The sequence below is a fragment of the Pimephales promelas genome, chromosome 12 (genome assembly GCF_988280905.1).
Source record: "Pimephales promelas chromosome 12, fPimPro1.hap1.1, whole genome shotgun sequence".
Taxonomy (NCBI): domain Eukaryota; kingdom Metazoa; phylum Chordata; class Actinopteri; order Cypriniformes; family Leuciscidae; genus Pimephales; species Pimephales promelas.
Genome location: NC_142780.1, coordinates 15,475,339 through 15,489,489, shown reverse-complemented (window position 1 = coordinate 15,489,489; position 14,151 = coordinate 15,475,339). Strand labels below are relative to the sequence as shown.

Genomic DNA, 14,151 nt, shown 5'->3' with positions numbered 1-14,151 from the left:
GCCTATGTCTCCAGAGCCATGATGACGCTATAAGGTAAGTTAATTATATCAATTATGGCACTCAAGGTCCATCCAGATATAATTCTTTGAGTAAAAAAGAAATGCCAATTTTCCAGAAGGTGAATTGTTCATGGCTGTATATAAAAGGCCAGTGAGCTTTTGAGCAACAGAGGCAAGCTAACAGCAAACTGCACACACAGCCTGGCACTGCAAACATGTGAGTTCTTTTGGTTAGATGTTGAAGATTTGGTTTACTGAGGAAGTCTATTTCATGCTGGGATTGTAATGTCTCTGCATGTTGTGTGTGTGTGTGTGTGCGTGTGTTTTGCGTCTAGGTTGAAAGTGTTGGCTCTGATGACACTACTGATGATCTCTGTGGAGTCGGACCTCTCACATGAAGAGTGGAAGTCTCTGAGCAACCCACAGACCAGGACCCTAGTGAGTCAAACTGCTCAGTTCTTCATGCAAACACTCTTGCTGATTTTAAAAATAAGCAAATGTGGGTGTTATATGTGATTTTCTATTTTTATATTTAAAGAACCCTTTATGGCATAAAGGTTATAAGGAGAAATGTCTTAAATGATTAAAAAGTCAGACTTTTTTTTTAGCTTCATTTTTTCTTGTAAAAATACTTAAATGACATTTACTGCATTTTGTAATATGTTTTCAGTTTTTCCGGATCCTGCAGTCGTATCTTGAAGGCAGAGAGAGTGAAGCTCAAGCGATGGGCAGGAAAGCAGACGTGAAAGTCAACCAAAACGGCAATATGGAAAATACTGGTTACGACAAGTACAACTTCTATCTTCATGATGTTTAGCCTGAAGATTTAATTTTTAGTTTCTCAATGTCTATCATGTAAATCATTAGGTCTAATAGTTTGAGGAATGTTCAGGTCATTATGCCTGTAATGTTTTGCACAGTAAAATTTGAACTTTTAATGCTTAACCAATCTTCACTACGTGTTTCATGTCTCATATACTACATTTGTATGTTGTAATTTTTTTAAAAAAGCTAGAAGCTAGTTAATATAGCAAAGCATGTCATATGTATTTATAATAAAGACTTTTGTAAGTGGTGGTAATGTGTTGTTCTCTTCAAATTATCATTCCTCTGTTAGATGTCCTCTAAATTAGTATGATAATGGAAACAGTGGAATGAAAATAGCAACTGTGGATATGAGATTTTGTTGAGGAGTGCAGATTCTCAACATAATTATATTATATATATATATTCATTTTTATTGAATATTAAAGATTACTGTGAATATTAAAAGATGGTGTACTGAAGTGTAATGAAGACTACACTCTAAATTGAGTGTCTGATTTCAGTTTCAATTTCATATTGATGAAAGAAAGAAAGAAAGAAAGAAAGAAAGAAAGAAAGAAAGAAAGAAAGAAAGAAAGAAAGAAAGAAAGAAAGAAAGAACATTGGGAGAAATGTATTTAAACATGCGTTTTTGCTTCTTAAAACACACACATATACCTTCATCTTCTTTTAGATCCATAAGAACGGGTAGGAGGAAACCAGACTTTACCCAGTAGGTGGAAACATAAGCTTGCATTGTTCTGCAACTACACAGAGCACAAACCCTAGAAGAAGAGCAGCCAACAGGACAGAAGGCAGAAGAGCAGTTTGATATCTGTAACGTCGTATGAGTGAAATGAGTATGTTGTGAAGTTGATTATGGATGAAGTTACTGGAGCTCAACTGATCGCTGAGGCGCTCAAATCTCAGGTCTGTATTGTGTTGCTTTTCAAAAAGTGTTTTCTCCAAGTTTCTCCTGTATATTTAAATGAAATTAATCTTGCAAAGTAGGCCATCTAATTAAAACCTTTGTCCGTAGCACCTAGTCATTAACGTGTATTTTATTTACAGTGTTGTTTTTCCATTGCAATATGCATATATATATATATATATATATATATATATGTATATATTCATGTTTGAAGCGCCCCATTAAAACTGTGAAAAAATAATTACATATTAAAACAAATTATAAATATCATGAGGTGTGTTTTGTGTTGAGATGTATCATTTATTCTTTTAAATCACTTTTATTTATTTACTTATTTGTTTAAATCAGTTCATTTTAATCAGATTTATTAAAAAAATCTATTATTTTAATAATTAATTTGTAAGTTTAAATCAAATAGCTTATTATGTATTTATTCAAATCAAATTTTATTTATTTTACTATTTGTATATTTGAATCAAGGTTAGTTAGTTATTTGTTTGTTTCGGATAACCTTATTTTTTATTATTTGTTTTTTTTTTTTTTAATTTAAAATGTACACTGTTTTTCTCTAAATGTTTCAACGGTCCCTCCGTGTTTAAAAAAACCCTGGCCTAAATGTACTGCTTCTTTTATTGTGGCTTGGATTACCAGAAAAACTTATAATATTAAAACAAATAATTAACATATTAGTTTGCCTGTTAGGTATGTCTTTTCTTATATATCTAACTCCATCTGCAGAATGTGGAGTACATGTTTGGCATTGTTGGCGTGCCTATCATCGAGGTGGCCATGGCTGCCCAAGCGGCGGGCATCAAGTACGTGGGCATGCGCAATGAACAAGCAGTAAGACAGTCTCTCTTTCCACTTTTATTTTTAAATTTGTCCTGCTTTAATTAAATTGAAGACTGTCTGGGTCTATGTTTCCATACATCTTCTCTCTCCTAACAGGCCTGCTATGCTGCATCTGCTATTGGGTATTTGACAGGATGGTATGAATATGTCAGTTCATTTATTGTATTTATAACTTGTTTTTTCTCATGCTGTTTTGCTGAAGAATAATTTCCTTTCCATAGGCCAGCCGTGTGCCTGGTGGTGTCTGGACCCGGGCTGATCCATGCTCTCGGAGGAATGGCCAATGCTAACACGAACTGCTGGTAGCTAACTCCAACACTGCTGAATTCACTTAAAATGAAAGGGAATTGACCTCAAATGGGCCATTTTTGTAGTTTTCTTCTCTTCTTTGAAATCACAGGCCTGTCATTGTCATTGGCGGCTCATCTGATAGGAACCAAGAAACCACGGGAGCATTTCAGGAGTTCCCTCAAGTAGGGTTGATAGGAAATGTTTGGCTTTGGTACAAAATAGCCTCTGGAATCTCAGTATTTTTTACTGATTTTATACATTAAGTAACAAATAAACAGCATTTGGTGAATGATAAATGCAACACGTTTAATCAATAGATTCAATAATTATTGATTCATCTCATATTTTTATAGGTGCTTAACATATCATTTGTATTTATTGTCTTGTGTCTCTTTAACCTGTGATATTCTTTCCGTTTCTCATCAGGTTGAAGCTTGTCGTCTGTATAGCAAGTTCTCTGCTCGACCAAGCAGCCTTGAGATGATACCAGCTGTAGTCGAAAAAGTAAATTGTGCTTTTAAACCCCATGAAATCAAAAATTCAAGTTTTGTGGCTTGTAGTCCATGTCTGTCAGCTTTGAGGCCATCTTTATGACATAAACAAAAAAATGATATACAGTTTAGCCGATATACATAGCATTTTTAGCAATTTTACTAATTTAAAGTTAAAAGTTTATGCCTGTTTTCTACAGGAAAAAAATATAGATGACTCCTCTTGTTTAAAGATTTAGTCTTATAGCCATTCTGTCATGTAAAATAAAGGCCCAGCTCCTTAACATGTCAGTTATGTTCACCCCAACAAACAATAATTTTGTTTCAGTGTTGCTGTTAACTAAAACTTTGAATTATAAATTTTGTTAATTGATAAAGCTGATATAAAATGTAAATATAATAAATAAAAATAAAATATGTTTGAGATAAAACGCATAACTAAATCTGAATCTGACAATATAAAATAAAAGCTAATTCAAAATATCAATACCTACTAAAATAGCACTGCCCTAGGTTTGCCAAACATTTAAAGGGATAGTTCCCCCAAAAATGAAAATTAAGTCATTAATTTCTCACCCCCATGCTGTACCAGCCCCGAAAGACCTTCATTCATCTTCGGAACACAAATAAAGATATTTTTGATTAAATTTGAGAGGTGGATCACTACTACATAGGCTAAAAATCCTACAAAATCTCTTGAACTCTCGTCTCAAGCCCAGAAGGAAGAAAATAAGTAGTCTAATAAAGTTGTTAATTTTGTTTTGTTTTCCGCACAATAAGTATTCTCGTCGCTTTATAAACTTATAGTTGAGCCACATGGAATATTTAAACATTTTCTTCATTGACTTTCTGGGCCGTCAACTTTCAATCCCTTAGGGAGCCAATGTAGGAGTGATCCTGTTCCCAAATTTAATCAAAAACATCTACATTTGTGTTCCAAAGATGAACGAAGGTCTTACGGAGTTGGTACAGCATGGGGGTGAGTAACTTTATTTTCATTTTTGGGTGAACTGTCCCTTTAATGGGTTCCTGAAATTGAATGTAAGTTCTATTTGTGTTTTTTTAGGCTGTAAGGAGCAGCATTTATGGCCGTCCAGGGGCTTGTTACATAGACATAGCTGGAGACATGGTGAACGCCAAAATAGACCGGACCAGTGTCAGGTGAGCTTTATGTAGACTTCAAGAATAATCATAGCAAAGGGGACTAACTAGTTTATGATGTGATGATCACTTATTGATGTTTTTTCTTTTGAATCTTGAAATATGCACAATTGCATTGCTTGTATAGACGTTCTTCATTTTTCTTTAGGTTTGTTTCCTGTTGTCCTGCTCCTCCTGTGAGTCAGGCTGACCGCAGGGAGATCACACAGGCTGTCAGGCTCCTCAAAGCGGCTCAGAGGCCTCTGATCATCGTGGGCAAAGGTGAAGAGAATACAGCTGAATGACCCAGATGTTTGAGCATCTTCAAGGCATGCAGTGTTGAGCTGTGATCTGGTGCAGGTGCGGCGTATGCCAGGGCGGAGAAGGAGATCAGGGAGTTGGTGGAGGTCGCTGGAATCCCTTTCCTCCCCACACCTATGGGGAAAGGAGTACTGCCGGATGACCACTCCAACTGTGTTGCTGCCGCCAGATCCAGGTATGTGTGTGTATGTGTCTAAATTATCTTTACGAAATCTCTTTTTAATGGAACCGACTGATGTGATGTGATGCCCGTCTCTCTCTCTGTTCTAGAGCTCTGTTGCAGGCTGATGTTATAGTGTTGCTGGGTGCCAGACTCAACTGGATCCTGCACTTTGGTTTTCCACCAAGATTCAGTCCTCATGTGAAGATCATTCAGGTTAGTTGCAAGCTGGACACTCAGTGAGTTTCTGCAACATCAGCGTAAAGACTTTAAAGTAAAAATTTTAGCCCTTAAAACTCGTCCTTGTTAATCAAATTTGCATAGGATTTAATTTTTTTTCCTGTGAAAATAATTTCGTCATGCCTTAAAGGATTAGTTCACCCAAAAATGAAAATTATGTCATTAATCACTGACATAAGCCCCAGAAAGGTGGTAAAGACATTATTAAAGCAATCCATGCGACTCCAGTGGTTTAACCTCAATTTTATGAAGCGATGTGAGTACGGTTTACTAAAAAAATACATAATTTACAAATAATTTACAAAATATTAATCTCCAACGCCCATTCACGCATAAACGTCTGCTCACGCGTCAAAACAACATGCATACATTGTGGTTCTCTTGTTCGTTGGAGATTATTATTTTGTGAATAAAGTGGTAAATTATGTTTTTTTTGTTTTTTTAGCAAATAGTACTTTCATCGCTTTATGAAATTGAGGCTAAACCACTTGAGTCAAATGGATTACTTTAATGATGTCTTTACTACCTTTCTGGGTCTTGAAAGTGGAAGTTGCGCAAGTGGTAGTTTCGGAGGCTGTCAATGGAGGGACAGAAAGCTGTCAGATTTTGTTAAAAATATCTTTATTTGTGTTTTTGGAGATGATAGGATGTCTTACAGGTTTGGAACGACTTGATGGTGTATAATTGATGACATCATTTTCACGTTTGGCTAAACATTCCCTTTAAAATAGCTTGAATGTTACTCTACAACCTTACATCATTTAGTGTACGTGGAACTCCCTGATCCACTCGGTCAACTGTAGTAAACGCTACTCAATAGCAAGTAGAAATATTGGTTTAATTCAGTCATGTTTGAACCAGAAATTGAACAAATTATAGTGGGTCGTCTACAAGGCGATGTATCAGAATGGTAATGCATTTTATTTACCGCTCTCTACAACGTCGGACACATATTGGTAATTTATGTGATTAGCCTTTGACTTGAATACATTATAAAACAGCTAATGTGTTGCTAATTTTACACAAACCATGTTCCTGTTCGCTATTTAGAGTCAGGCTGTTGCCCTCTAGAAACATCTTAAAGCATATTAAAAACACCACAGAAATATATAAACAACATTAAAAACTAAATTTGCACAACAGCAACTCTTTAAAATTACAGTTGATTGTGAATTTGTTTAGGTGGATCTATGTGCTGAGGAGCTGAGTAATAATGTGAGAGCTGCATCTGCTCTGCTTGGAGACATACGGGCTGTGGTCAGCCAGGTAAATTACAATGTCACCTGAGTTATCTTACAGAAATACAATGTTTTTTGGTTAGCATCATGTCAATCGGCACTCTCAGAAAAAAAAAAAAAAGATCCAAAAGCTGTCACTGGGGTAATACTCTTTCAAAAGGTACACTTTTTTTTTTTTTACCATAGTAGTACCTCATATTAGTACATTCAGGTACATATTGGTACCTAAATGGTACATATTAGTTTTTTTTTTTCTTAGAGTTTATGTTCTATAGACTATGAACTACAGTATGTTTTGTATCATTTATTTCCTTTTAGTTCTTATAAAGCTACACAAATGTTTTTAGCAAAAATGCATCATTTAATTTATTTTCTCTATTAAAATGGCAGTTTTTCTATACCTTTAACTTAAAGGGATACTCCACTTTTTTTGGAAATAGGCTCATTTTACAACTCCCCCAGAGTTAAACAGTCAAGTTTTACAATTTTTGAACCCATTCAGCCGATTTTCTGATATTCAGAAGTATCAGGGAATACTATGGAAGTATTTAGAAGTATGAATACTATGGAAGTCAATGAGACCAGAAACTGTCTGGTTATTGATATTCTTAGTTTCAAATATCAGAAAATCGGCTGAATGGATTCGAAAATGGTAAAACTCAAATGTTTAACTCTGAGGGAGTTGTAAAATGAGCCTATTACCAAAAAAAGTGGAGTATCCCTTTAAGGCTTTTCTATATCAGTGACTTCTGTTTCTGTGGCTTACGTCTTTGCCTGTGAAACGAGGATCAGTTTGTCCATTGTTACAGAATTCGGATTCAGTGTTGATAAGTATAAATGGATGGCAATATGTTAAAGGGTTAGTTCACCCAAAAATGAAAATTCTGTCAGTATTTACTCACCCTCATGTTGTTCCAAACCTCTATGTGTACCATGTTAGTCAATGGGGATTGAGATCTGTTTGATTGAAACATTCTTCCAAATTTCTTACTTTGTGTTCAGCAGAACAAATAAACACATAGAGGTTTGGAACAACATGAGGGTGAGTAAATACTGACAGAATTTTCATTTTTGGGGTGAACTAACCCTTAATGTGCTCATTTTGCCGTTTAATAGCGTGGAAAACATGGGAAATCATGTTTTCCATGAAATGGCCTCTTAAATCTCTTTTTCTATGTGGTTTAAACAAAGCTGTTGGAGACTGTAAGGTCAGAGTCCTGGAGATTTCCTTCTGATTCACAATGGTGGGTGACACTGAGGGACAAAATGACTGCCAATGCTCAGATATCAAAGGTGAGCTTGTGGGCTAGTAACATCCTTGATAATAAAATTGCTTTCAATTGATGATTCAGATTTATGTAAATATATCAACTGTGAATTTAGCATGTATTGTATTAGATTTGACAATTTTTGTCTCCCACAGACTCTTGCTCTCCAGTCCACTCTGCCCATGAACTACTACACAGCGTTCCACCACATTTCTGAGCTCCTGCCCAAAGACTGCATCATAGTGAGTGAGGGAGCGAACACGATGGACATTGGCCGTACCATGCTGCTTAATTACCTCCCGCGACACAGGTGAGAGACCCTAATGTTCCTGCCCTAATGTTCACAGCTGGAAAAGAGATGATGCTCTCCCTTTTTTTTATCCCTAGTTCAGTATTCACTGTTTAGCTGTCCAGATCCAGACCTGGGATTGGTTCAACTTGAACAGTGAAGGAGAAGGAAATTTAAAGAATGTCTTGTGCAGGTTAGATGCGGGCACGTTTGGCACTATGGGGGTGGGTCCAGGCTTCGCCATTGCCGCAGCGGTTTTGGAGCAGACGCAGAAGAGCACTCAGAGTGTGGTGTGTGTAGAGGGAGACAGCGCTTTCGGTTTCTCTGGCATGGAGGTGGAGACCATGTGCAGGTGAATTACACATCATGATGCATCATTCTAATCGTTATTTATCTAAGACATGGAGCTCCACCTTCAGGACGTCTGTGCGGTGTGCATACTTTCATAATGGTTCTATTTGCCCTGCGTCATTATAACTACTTTTAATTCTGAATAGGTATAAACTGCCCATCATCATCATAGTAATCAACAACAATGGCATCTACAGTGGAGTGGATCCAGAAACATGGAAAGAGATGGAAAAGATGGGAGACATGACCACCATGTGAGTATTGAGCGAAAGGAAAATTCTGGGTTCCTTCTGAAGCAGAGGTGCCTAAAAACTGAAATTAAATGTTATATTATACAACACAAATTTACAGTCTCTACATTTCAAAAAAAAATAAAAAAATTATTAGAAATGAAGATATGCTTCAATGGCTTGATTTGTTTTCCTTTTGTTTCTCATTTTTGACAATAGATGGTGATGCACGTTTTGCGACTTTATATCTTGCCAATTCAGACTTTATGACTCTATATTTCTCAATTCGGAGAAAAAAAGGCAGTGTGATACAAACTCAAAGTCTGAATTGTGAGAAAAAAAGTAGCCATTACCTTTTTTTATTATTATTATTCCACAGCAGAGACAAGTTTCCATAGAAATTTGTGCAATTTATCCGGGACTAAGATGGAATGAAGATAATACAAAATTGTTGGGATAGATGGCTGAAATGTTCAAAATGTAAATTGTATATATAAATTTATAATCAATAAGTACATTGAATTAAATTAATTTTTAGCAGTGTAACAGATCGCTATCAATTGGCTTAATTTCTTTTGAAGTCAGCTGGTATCAAACGCTGGCTATAATTCTGACCTGTGTGTGTCTTAGTGCTCCTCCGGTGACCCTGCTACCAGAGGCACGGTACGAGCAGGTGATGACTGCGTTTAGGGGTCATGGGTATCTGGTTCGAACGGTGGAAGAACTCCGCAGTGCACTACAGGAGAGTCTGAAAAACACAGAGATGCCCAGCCTCATCAACGTACTTATAGACCCGGCCTCAGACCGCAAACAACAGGTACCACACACACCTCAGGAACCTCTGCTGCAGCCCTTAGTACGGGATTGTTGATTTATTTATGTAAAATTCAGAACAGATACTTCTTCTAAAGACACCCACCTCAGTTTACAATCGTTAAATGAGTATTGTGAAACAAAGAAAAAAGGTATAAAATATTTACTGATTTAAAGGGGAGCGTGCAAGTCGTACTGAATGTGAATATGCAATACTTAAGGGTCTGATCACCTTGTTTTATTACAGAACTGCAAGAATACAATACAAACAACATGTCACATTATAGAGCATTACAATTAGACAAAGCTTAAAGGGATAGTTCAGTTTGAAATTAATTTTTGATATGTTTTAGCTTACCTCAAGGACATCCAAGATGTAGGTGTCTTTGTTTCCATAGTATTTTCAATTTTGATGTTTTTAGTTCAAACCGTTCTTGTCTGTCAGTCATATAATGGAGGTCTATGGTCACCACCTCAAAGAGACACGAAACAAGCAGTTTGTGTGAGAAAAAGAACAGTATTTATATCGTTTTTACCTCTTTTAACCACAGCCACGTCCAACTGATCTGAAGGCACGGGCGCTTTGGTCTGCGCAAGTGCTGGAAAGCACCGGAATGATCTCTCGTGCAGTTTCTGAAAAAATATATCGAAATCGTCTTCCATTGCGATTTCCCATATATCTAAATATGTTTAGATCTTCACAGTGAAAGGTAACGCTTCCGAAATATCTGTGTAAACAATGATTGACGTACATGCACGAGATATCACTTCCGGCGCTTGCGCAGACCAAAGCGTCCACGCCCTCAGATCACTTGTACATGGCTGTGGTTACAAGAGGTAAAAACAATATAAATACTGTTTGTTTTCTCACACAAACCACTCGTTTCGTGTCTTAGGCCATCAATGTGTACTTACATTTACGAGTCATTAAATCATGTTTAATTTGGACTTCTCTGTGCATGCTCTTTGAGGTGGACCCCATAGACCTCCATTATATGACTGACAGACAAGAACGGTTGGACCTAAAAATATCAAAATTGAAAATACTGTGGAAACAAAGACAGATACATCTTGGATGCCCTTGATGTAAGCTAAAACATACCAAAAATTAATTTCAAAGTGAACTATCCCTTTAAAATATGAATTACGACCGTCTATATTCGATAAGTCTATATTGGGATGATTAACGTTTTTGAGGAAAAAGATTAAACCATAATGTTTGCAGTTATCAATAATTAGATCAATTTGATGTTTAAGAGAGAGCGAGATGAAGCATAAGTTCACTAGTCTGTGCGTGCCTCAACAGTGTTCGGCAGTAGCATCTCTACTTTTAGAGAAACTAAGTTTATCTGCTCCAAAAATAGTGCCGTTATTACCTAGCTACTGAGAAATGTCATGTAGCTTTTAAGTTGCTAAACTATTTTACTGATAAAATCATCAGTGCAGTGATGACAACACGTTTCTGTGCCAGTGTGTGAGAAAAAGAGAAAATGTGCTCAAATAAAATTTAATTTTGTGCCAATTCCAAATTTAATTGAATTTTTGTCCTATTGTTTACTATATTTATTTACGTTGTCAGTGTCATAGCAGGTTTTGGTTGCTTTGCTGTTGTCGGCTGAAATAACAAACCACTTTTGGCGAAGTGATATGGAACTGTAATGCCTTTGACTACTTTAGCCGTGCGTTTCCCTGAATTGCACACTTTAGAAAGTTTGTCAACCAATCAGTTTCAAGCATTTATCAGCCCCATAGTATAACAATTTATATAAAACACAACTCCGTTGTATATTCTTACACAGGAAAAACAGGCAGTCTATGTAAGTGTCAATTGGATAGTGTGAGGTTGTTGGACCTTTGACATGTACAGCATGCCTGTTAAGTGTTCATAACATCACAAGACATGTGTAACCTTACATTTCAACACACTGTTTTTTATATACCTCTCCCTCTCTCATATACACTCACCTTAAACATATCTGACCTTTCTATTCTTGAAAGTTATGAGGCCCCATTATTGAAAGTTGTGACCCTCTTTGTTGTGCTGGTTGTATCCTGGCAACCACACGCAGACGTATTGAAGGATTGGGTGTCATAGCGAGCTGGAACACTGAAACTCTCTCACACCGACACTCAAAGGGCTTCCCCAACGATGAATGGAAACTTTCTAGTGTTACAAAAGCAGTTCGAAGTAAACAGGAGTTTATTCAAGTGTAAACTTTCGTTGTCTTTAATGTTTATATTATAATGAGACTGTGTTTTTCTCCTAGGAGTTTCCCTGGCTGACCCGGTCAAATCTTTAAAAGCTGACAGAGGTATCGGATGTCGGATCACACTGCATCTTACACTACGTTTGTCAATTGACTGATTTACTGTAGGTGGCACCGTTTCCTATAAAAATAACCAAATCTATAATTTTACATGATCTTCAGTCTCTACAACTGACTGAAATAAATTTTTAGAGATTCCATTTTTCCTTTAAAAACTTAAAAGGAACAATTCGCCCAAAAAATGAAAAAATCTGTTATCATTTACCTCATGTCGTTCCAAATTTTGTTTGATTTTATGTTGCTTGTGGAACCCTAAATTTGATTTTTGTTGTTGTTGTTGTTGTTTTGTTCATTGCTTTATATACAATCCAAGAAATTAATTCCATTGTTCTGAAGTCAATGTGTTTTTGGTGAAATATCTGAAATAAGCTAAAGATATTTTCACAACATATAGCTCACTCGTGCCCTCACTCTATACTCATGCTCTTGTAAACTCTATTTTAACCCTACAACTTTCCACCTTGTAGATTTGAAATAGCTTGGTGATGGTGACGTTGAGGTCATGTGGCTGTGGTGAAGTCCATTTAAAGCCTAAATTTAGCCTTTTATTGCTGCTGATTGTATTTTAGGCTTCAAAATGTTGATTTATGAAACATGTAAGAAACTCAAACTTTTGTTGTTCACAAAGCATATTGCCTGCAATAATTCCAAAAGCCAATGAAAAAAAATCCTGTTGATTTTTTGTCGAGGGAAGCAGGGGCCACAGTACATTCCTGGTTGGCATACAAAAAAAAGACATCCCTTACTTTATAGTGACCATGTCTGTGTCAAACCATATGATGTGTGCGAGTCTTCTAAAGTTATATCCCAATGGTAACACTTCGCTTGAAGGGGTGTGCATAAGACTAACATGACACCTTCATAATAATGACATGACATATGTAATGAATATGAATGCCATTATGCCATCATGAAGCCATTATAACCTTTTAATGACAAATTCACTGTGTACCACTGTAGTTGAGGTCACGAAAAATATTCATGACAGCCAATGTCAAAGCCAACCACATTTAATGTCAAGTTGTCATGACAAAGACACTGACAGGTTTTGATGTTATGGTTTATGTCAAGATGTCATTACAAAGACATCTTAAACAATGTCATATTTGCATTCAGAATGTCATTATTGAGTGAATGACACTTAATGACAGTTGTCATAAACCCTATTTCATATTCATGACATATGTCATGGTTATTAAGGTGTCATCCAGTCTTATGTACACCCCTTCAAGTAAAGTTTTACCCTACAGCTTTATATGAGAAGTAAGCTAACTTTTAAGTAATTATTCACAGATAATATTCATGTTTTATTCCTTTTTATAGCTATAAAAGAGCAGTGGGAAGATTCTTCCAAATATGTTTTTTGTTCCACAGAAGAAAGTCAGTCATGACATGTAAATGATGACAGAATTTTTGGGTGAACTTCTCCTTTTAAAGCGGTCATGAACTGCTTTTTAAATTGTATTATATTGTTGTCTGAGGTCAACTTATGCCGTTCGCTTGGTTTTTGCATTCAAAAACATCAAAATTAATAAGTAATAGGCTATTTTCGACCCTAGTTTTGCGCCTAGCTCAGAAACGCACGGTTTTAATGGGCGTCTCGCACTGAAGACTTGGAAGTAAACGCCCACTGCTGTGAGTGGATAACAGTTTTGCATATTATAATGAGTTTCGACTCACCCGTCGTCTACTTCATAGTTTCTCCACTTTGAAAAACGAGTCGTTTGCTGAGCCTGGTGTCAATAAATAAAAGCTTTTATTTGACTGACAAGGACGTTTTCAGTTCTGAAACTTACAGGATATTCTTATAATATGATGACCTCTTAGATGTCAAAAGCTCAAGGAAAATTCGATTTCTCAGTTCATCACCCCTTTAAAGAGAAAATGCTAAATAACAATGTCAAATAACAAGTTAAGGGACATTTCACTAGTTAATAATGTATGCTTAATCATTTTATTTTACTGTTCCAATTAATCTTTGTATATTTTGAGTGTTTTAACCTCTGATCTCAGGTCAGTGTTGTGTGCACTGCTCTTGAGGACTTCTGTTTAAGCTCATCTCAGTATCTGTAATTGAGGTCTTTCTCCTGGCCTCTCTTTCATAAGGTATCATCATTACTGTGGTGCTTTATCACAGAGTGAGAGTGCTTCTCCTCCTCGGCCTTGGCAGATCACATCATTTTCACAATGTTCTCAACAGTTTAACAGCATATAAAAGAACAATTTCCACAAGGTGAGAATGTTCACATTATAAAAGCCTTATAAATGTGTTAATTATTGTGCACTTACAAAAATGGCCTTATTGTATAAAAGTGATATTTTTCTTGTGATAAGAAACAATGAATGTACCATAATGTGATGCTCTATTGTTGTAAAATTAAAATGCGATTCATAAGAAGCCATCT

The 14,151-nt window shown here is 36.2% G+C and overlaps 2 protein-coding genes across 3 annotated transcripts; both read left to right on the top strand.

Annotated features, from left to right (window-relative positions):
• Positions 1–1,135, top strand: nwk (neuropeptide WK). The gene is made up of 4 exons (XM_039694322.2): positions 1–34; positions 117–217; positions 336–438; positions 671–1,135. Coding segments are annotated over exons 2-4 (252 nt in total). The 5' UTR covers positions 1–34; positions 117–215; the 3' UTR covers positions 818–1,135.
• Positions 1,136–1,573: 438 nt separating this feature from the next.
• hacl1 (2-hydroxyacyl-CoA lyase 1) lies at positions 1,574–14,148 on the top strand. Of its 2 annotated transcripts, XM_039694514.2 has the most exons (18): positions 1,574–1,734; positions 2,474–2,578; positions 2,684–2,724; positions 2,809–2,889; positions 2,988–3,060; positions 3,305–3,382; positions 4,436–4,530; positions 4,679–4,791; positions 4,870–5,005; positions 5,101–5,206; positions 6,413–6,496; positions 7,660–7,761; positions 7,892–8,046; positions 8,219–8,377; positions 8,523–8,630; positions 9,237–9,423; positions 11,687–11,731; positions 13,853–14,148. In XM_039694514.2, the coding sequence occupies exons 1-17, from the start codon at positions 1,684–1,686 to the stop codon at positions 11,717–11,719; spliced, it is 1,707 nt and encodes a 568-aa protein (XP_039550448.2). In that variant the 5' UTR covers positions 1,574–1,683; the 3' UTR covers positions 11,720–11,731; positions 13,853–14,148. The 2 variants fall into 2 exon arrangements, with proteins under 2 accessions (XP_039550448.2, XP_039550447.2); XM_039694513.2 differs by having other exon boundaries at positions 11,687–14,148.
• The last annotated feature ends 3 nt before the right edge of the window (positions 14,149–14,151 follow it).

Excerpts from the sequence above, each read along its gene's own strand:
- nwk (XM_039694322.2), top strand. Across the intron at positions 439-670 it reads ACCCACAGACCAGGACCCTA|TTTTTCCGGATCCTGCAGTC; the intron begins GTGAGTCAAACT and ends ATATGTTTTCAG.
- hacl1 (XM_039694514.2), top strand. The coding sequence starts at position 1,684 with ATGGATGAAGTTACTGGAGCTCAACTGATCGCTGAGGCGCTCAAATCT. Across the intron at positions 2,579-2,683 it reads GCATGCGCAATGAACAAGCA|GCCTGCTATGCTGCATCTGC; the intron begins GTAAGACAGTCT and ends CTCTCCTAACAG. Across the intron at positions 2,725-2,808 it reads ATTGGGTATTTGACAGGATG|GCCAGCCGTGTGCCTGGTGG; the intron begins GTATGAATATGT and ends TCCTTTCCATAG.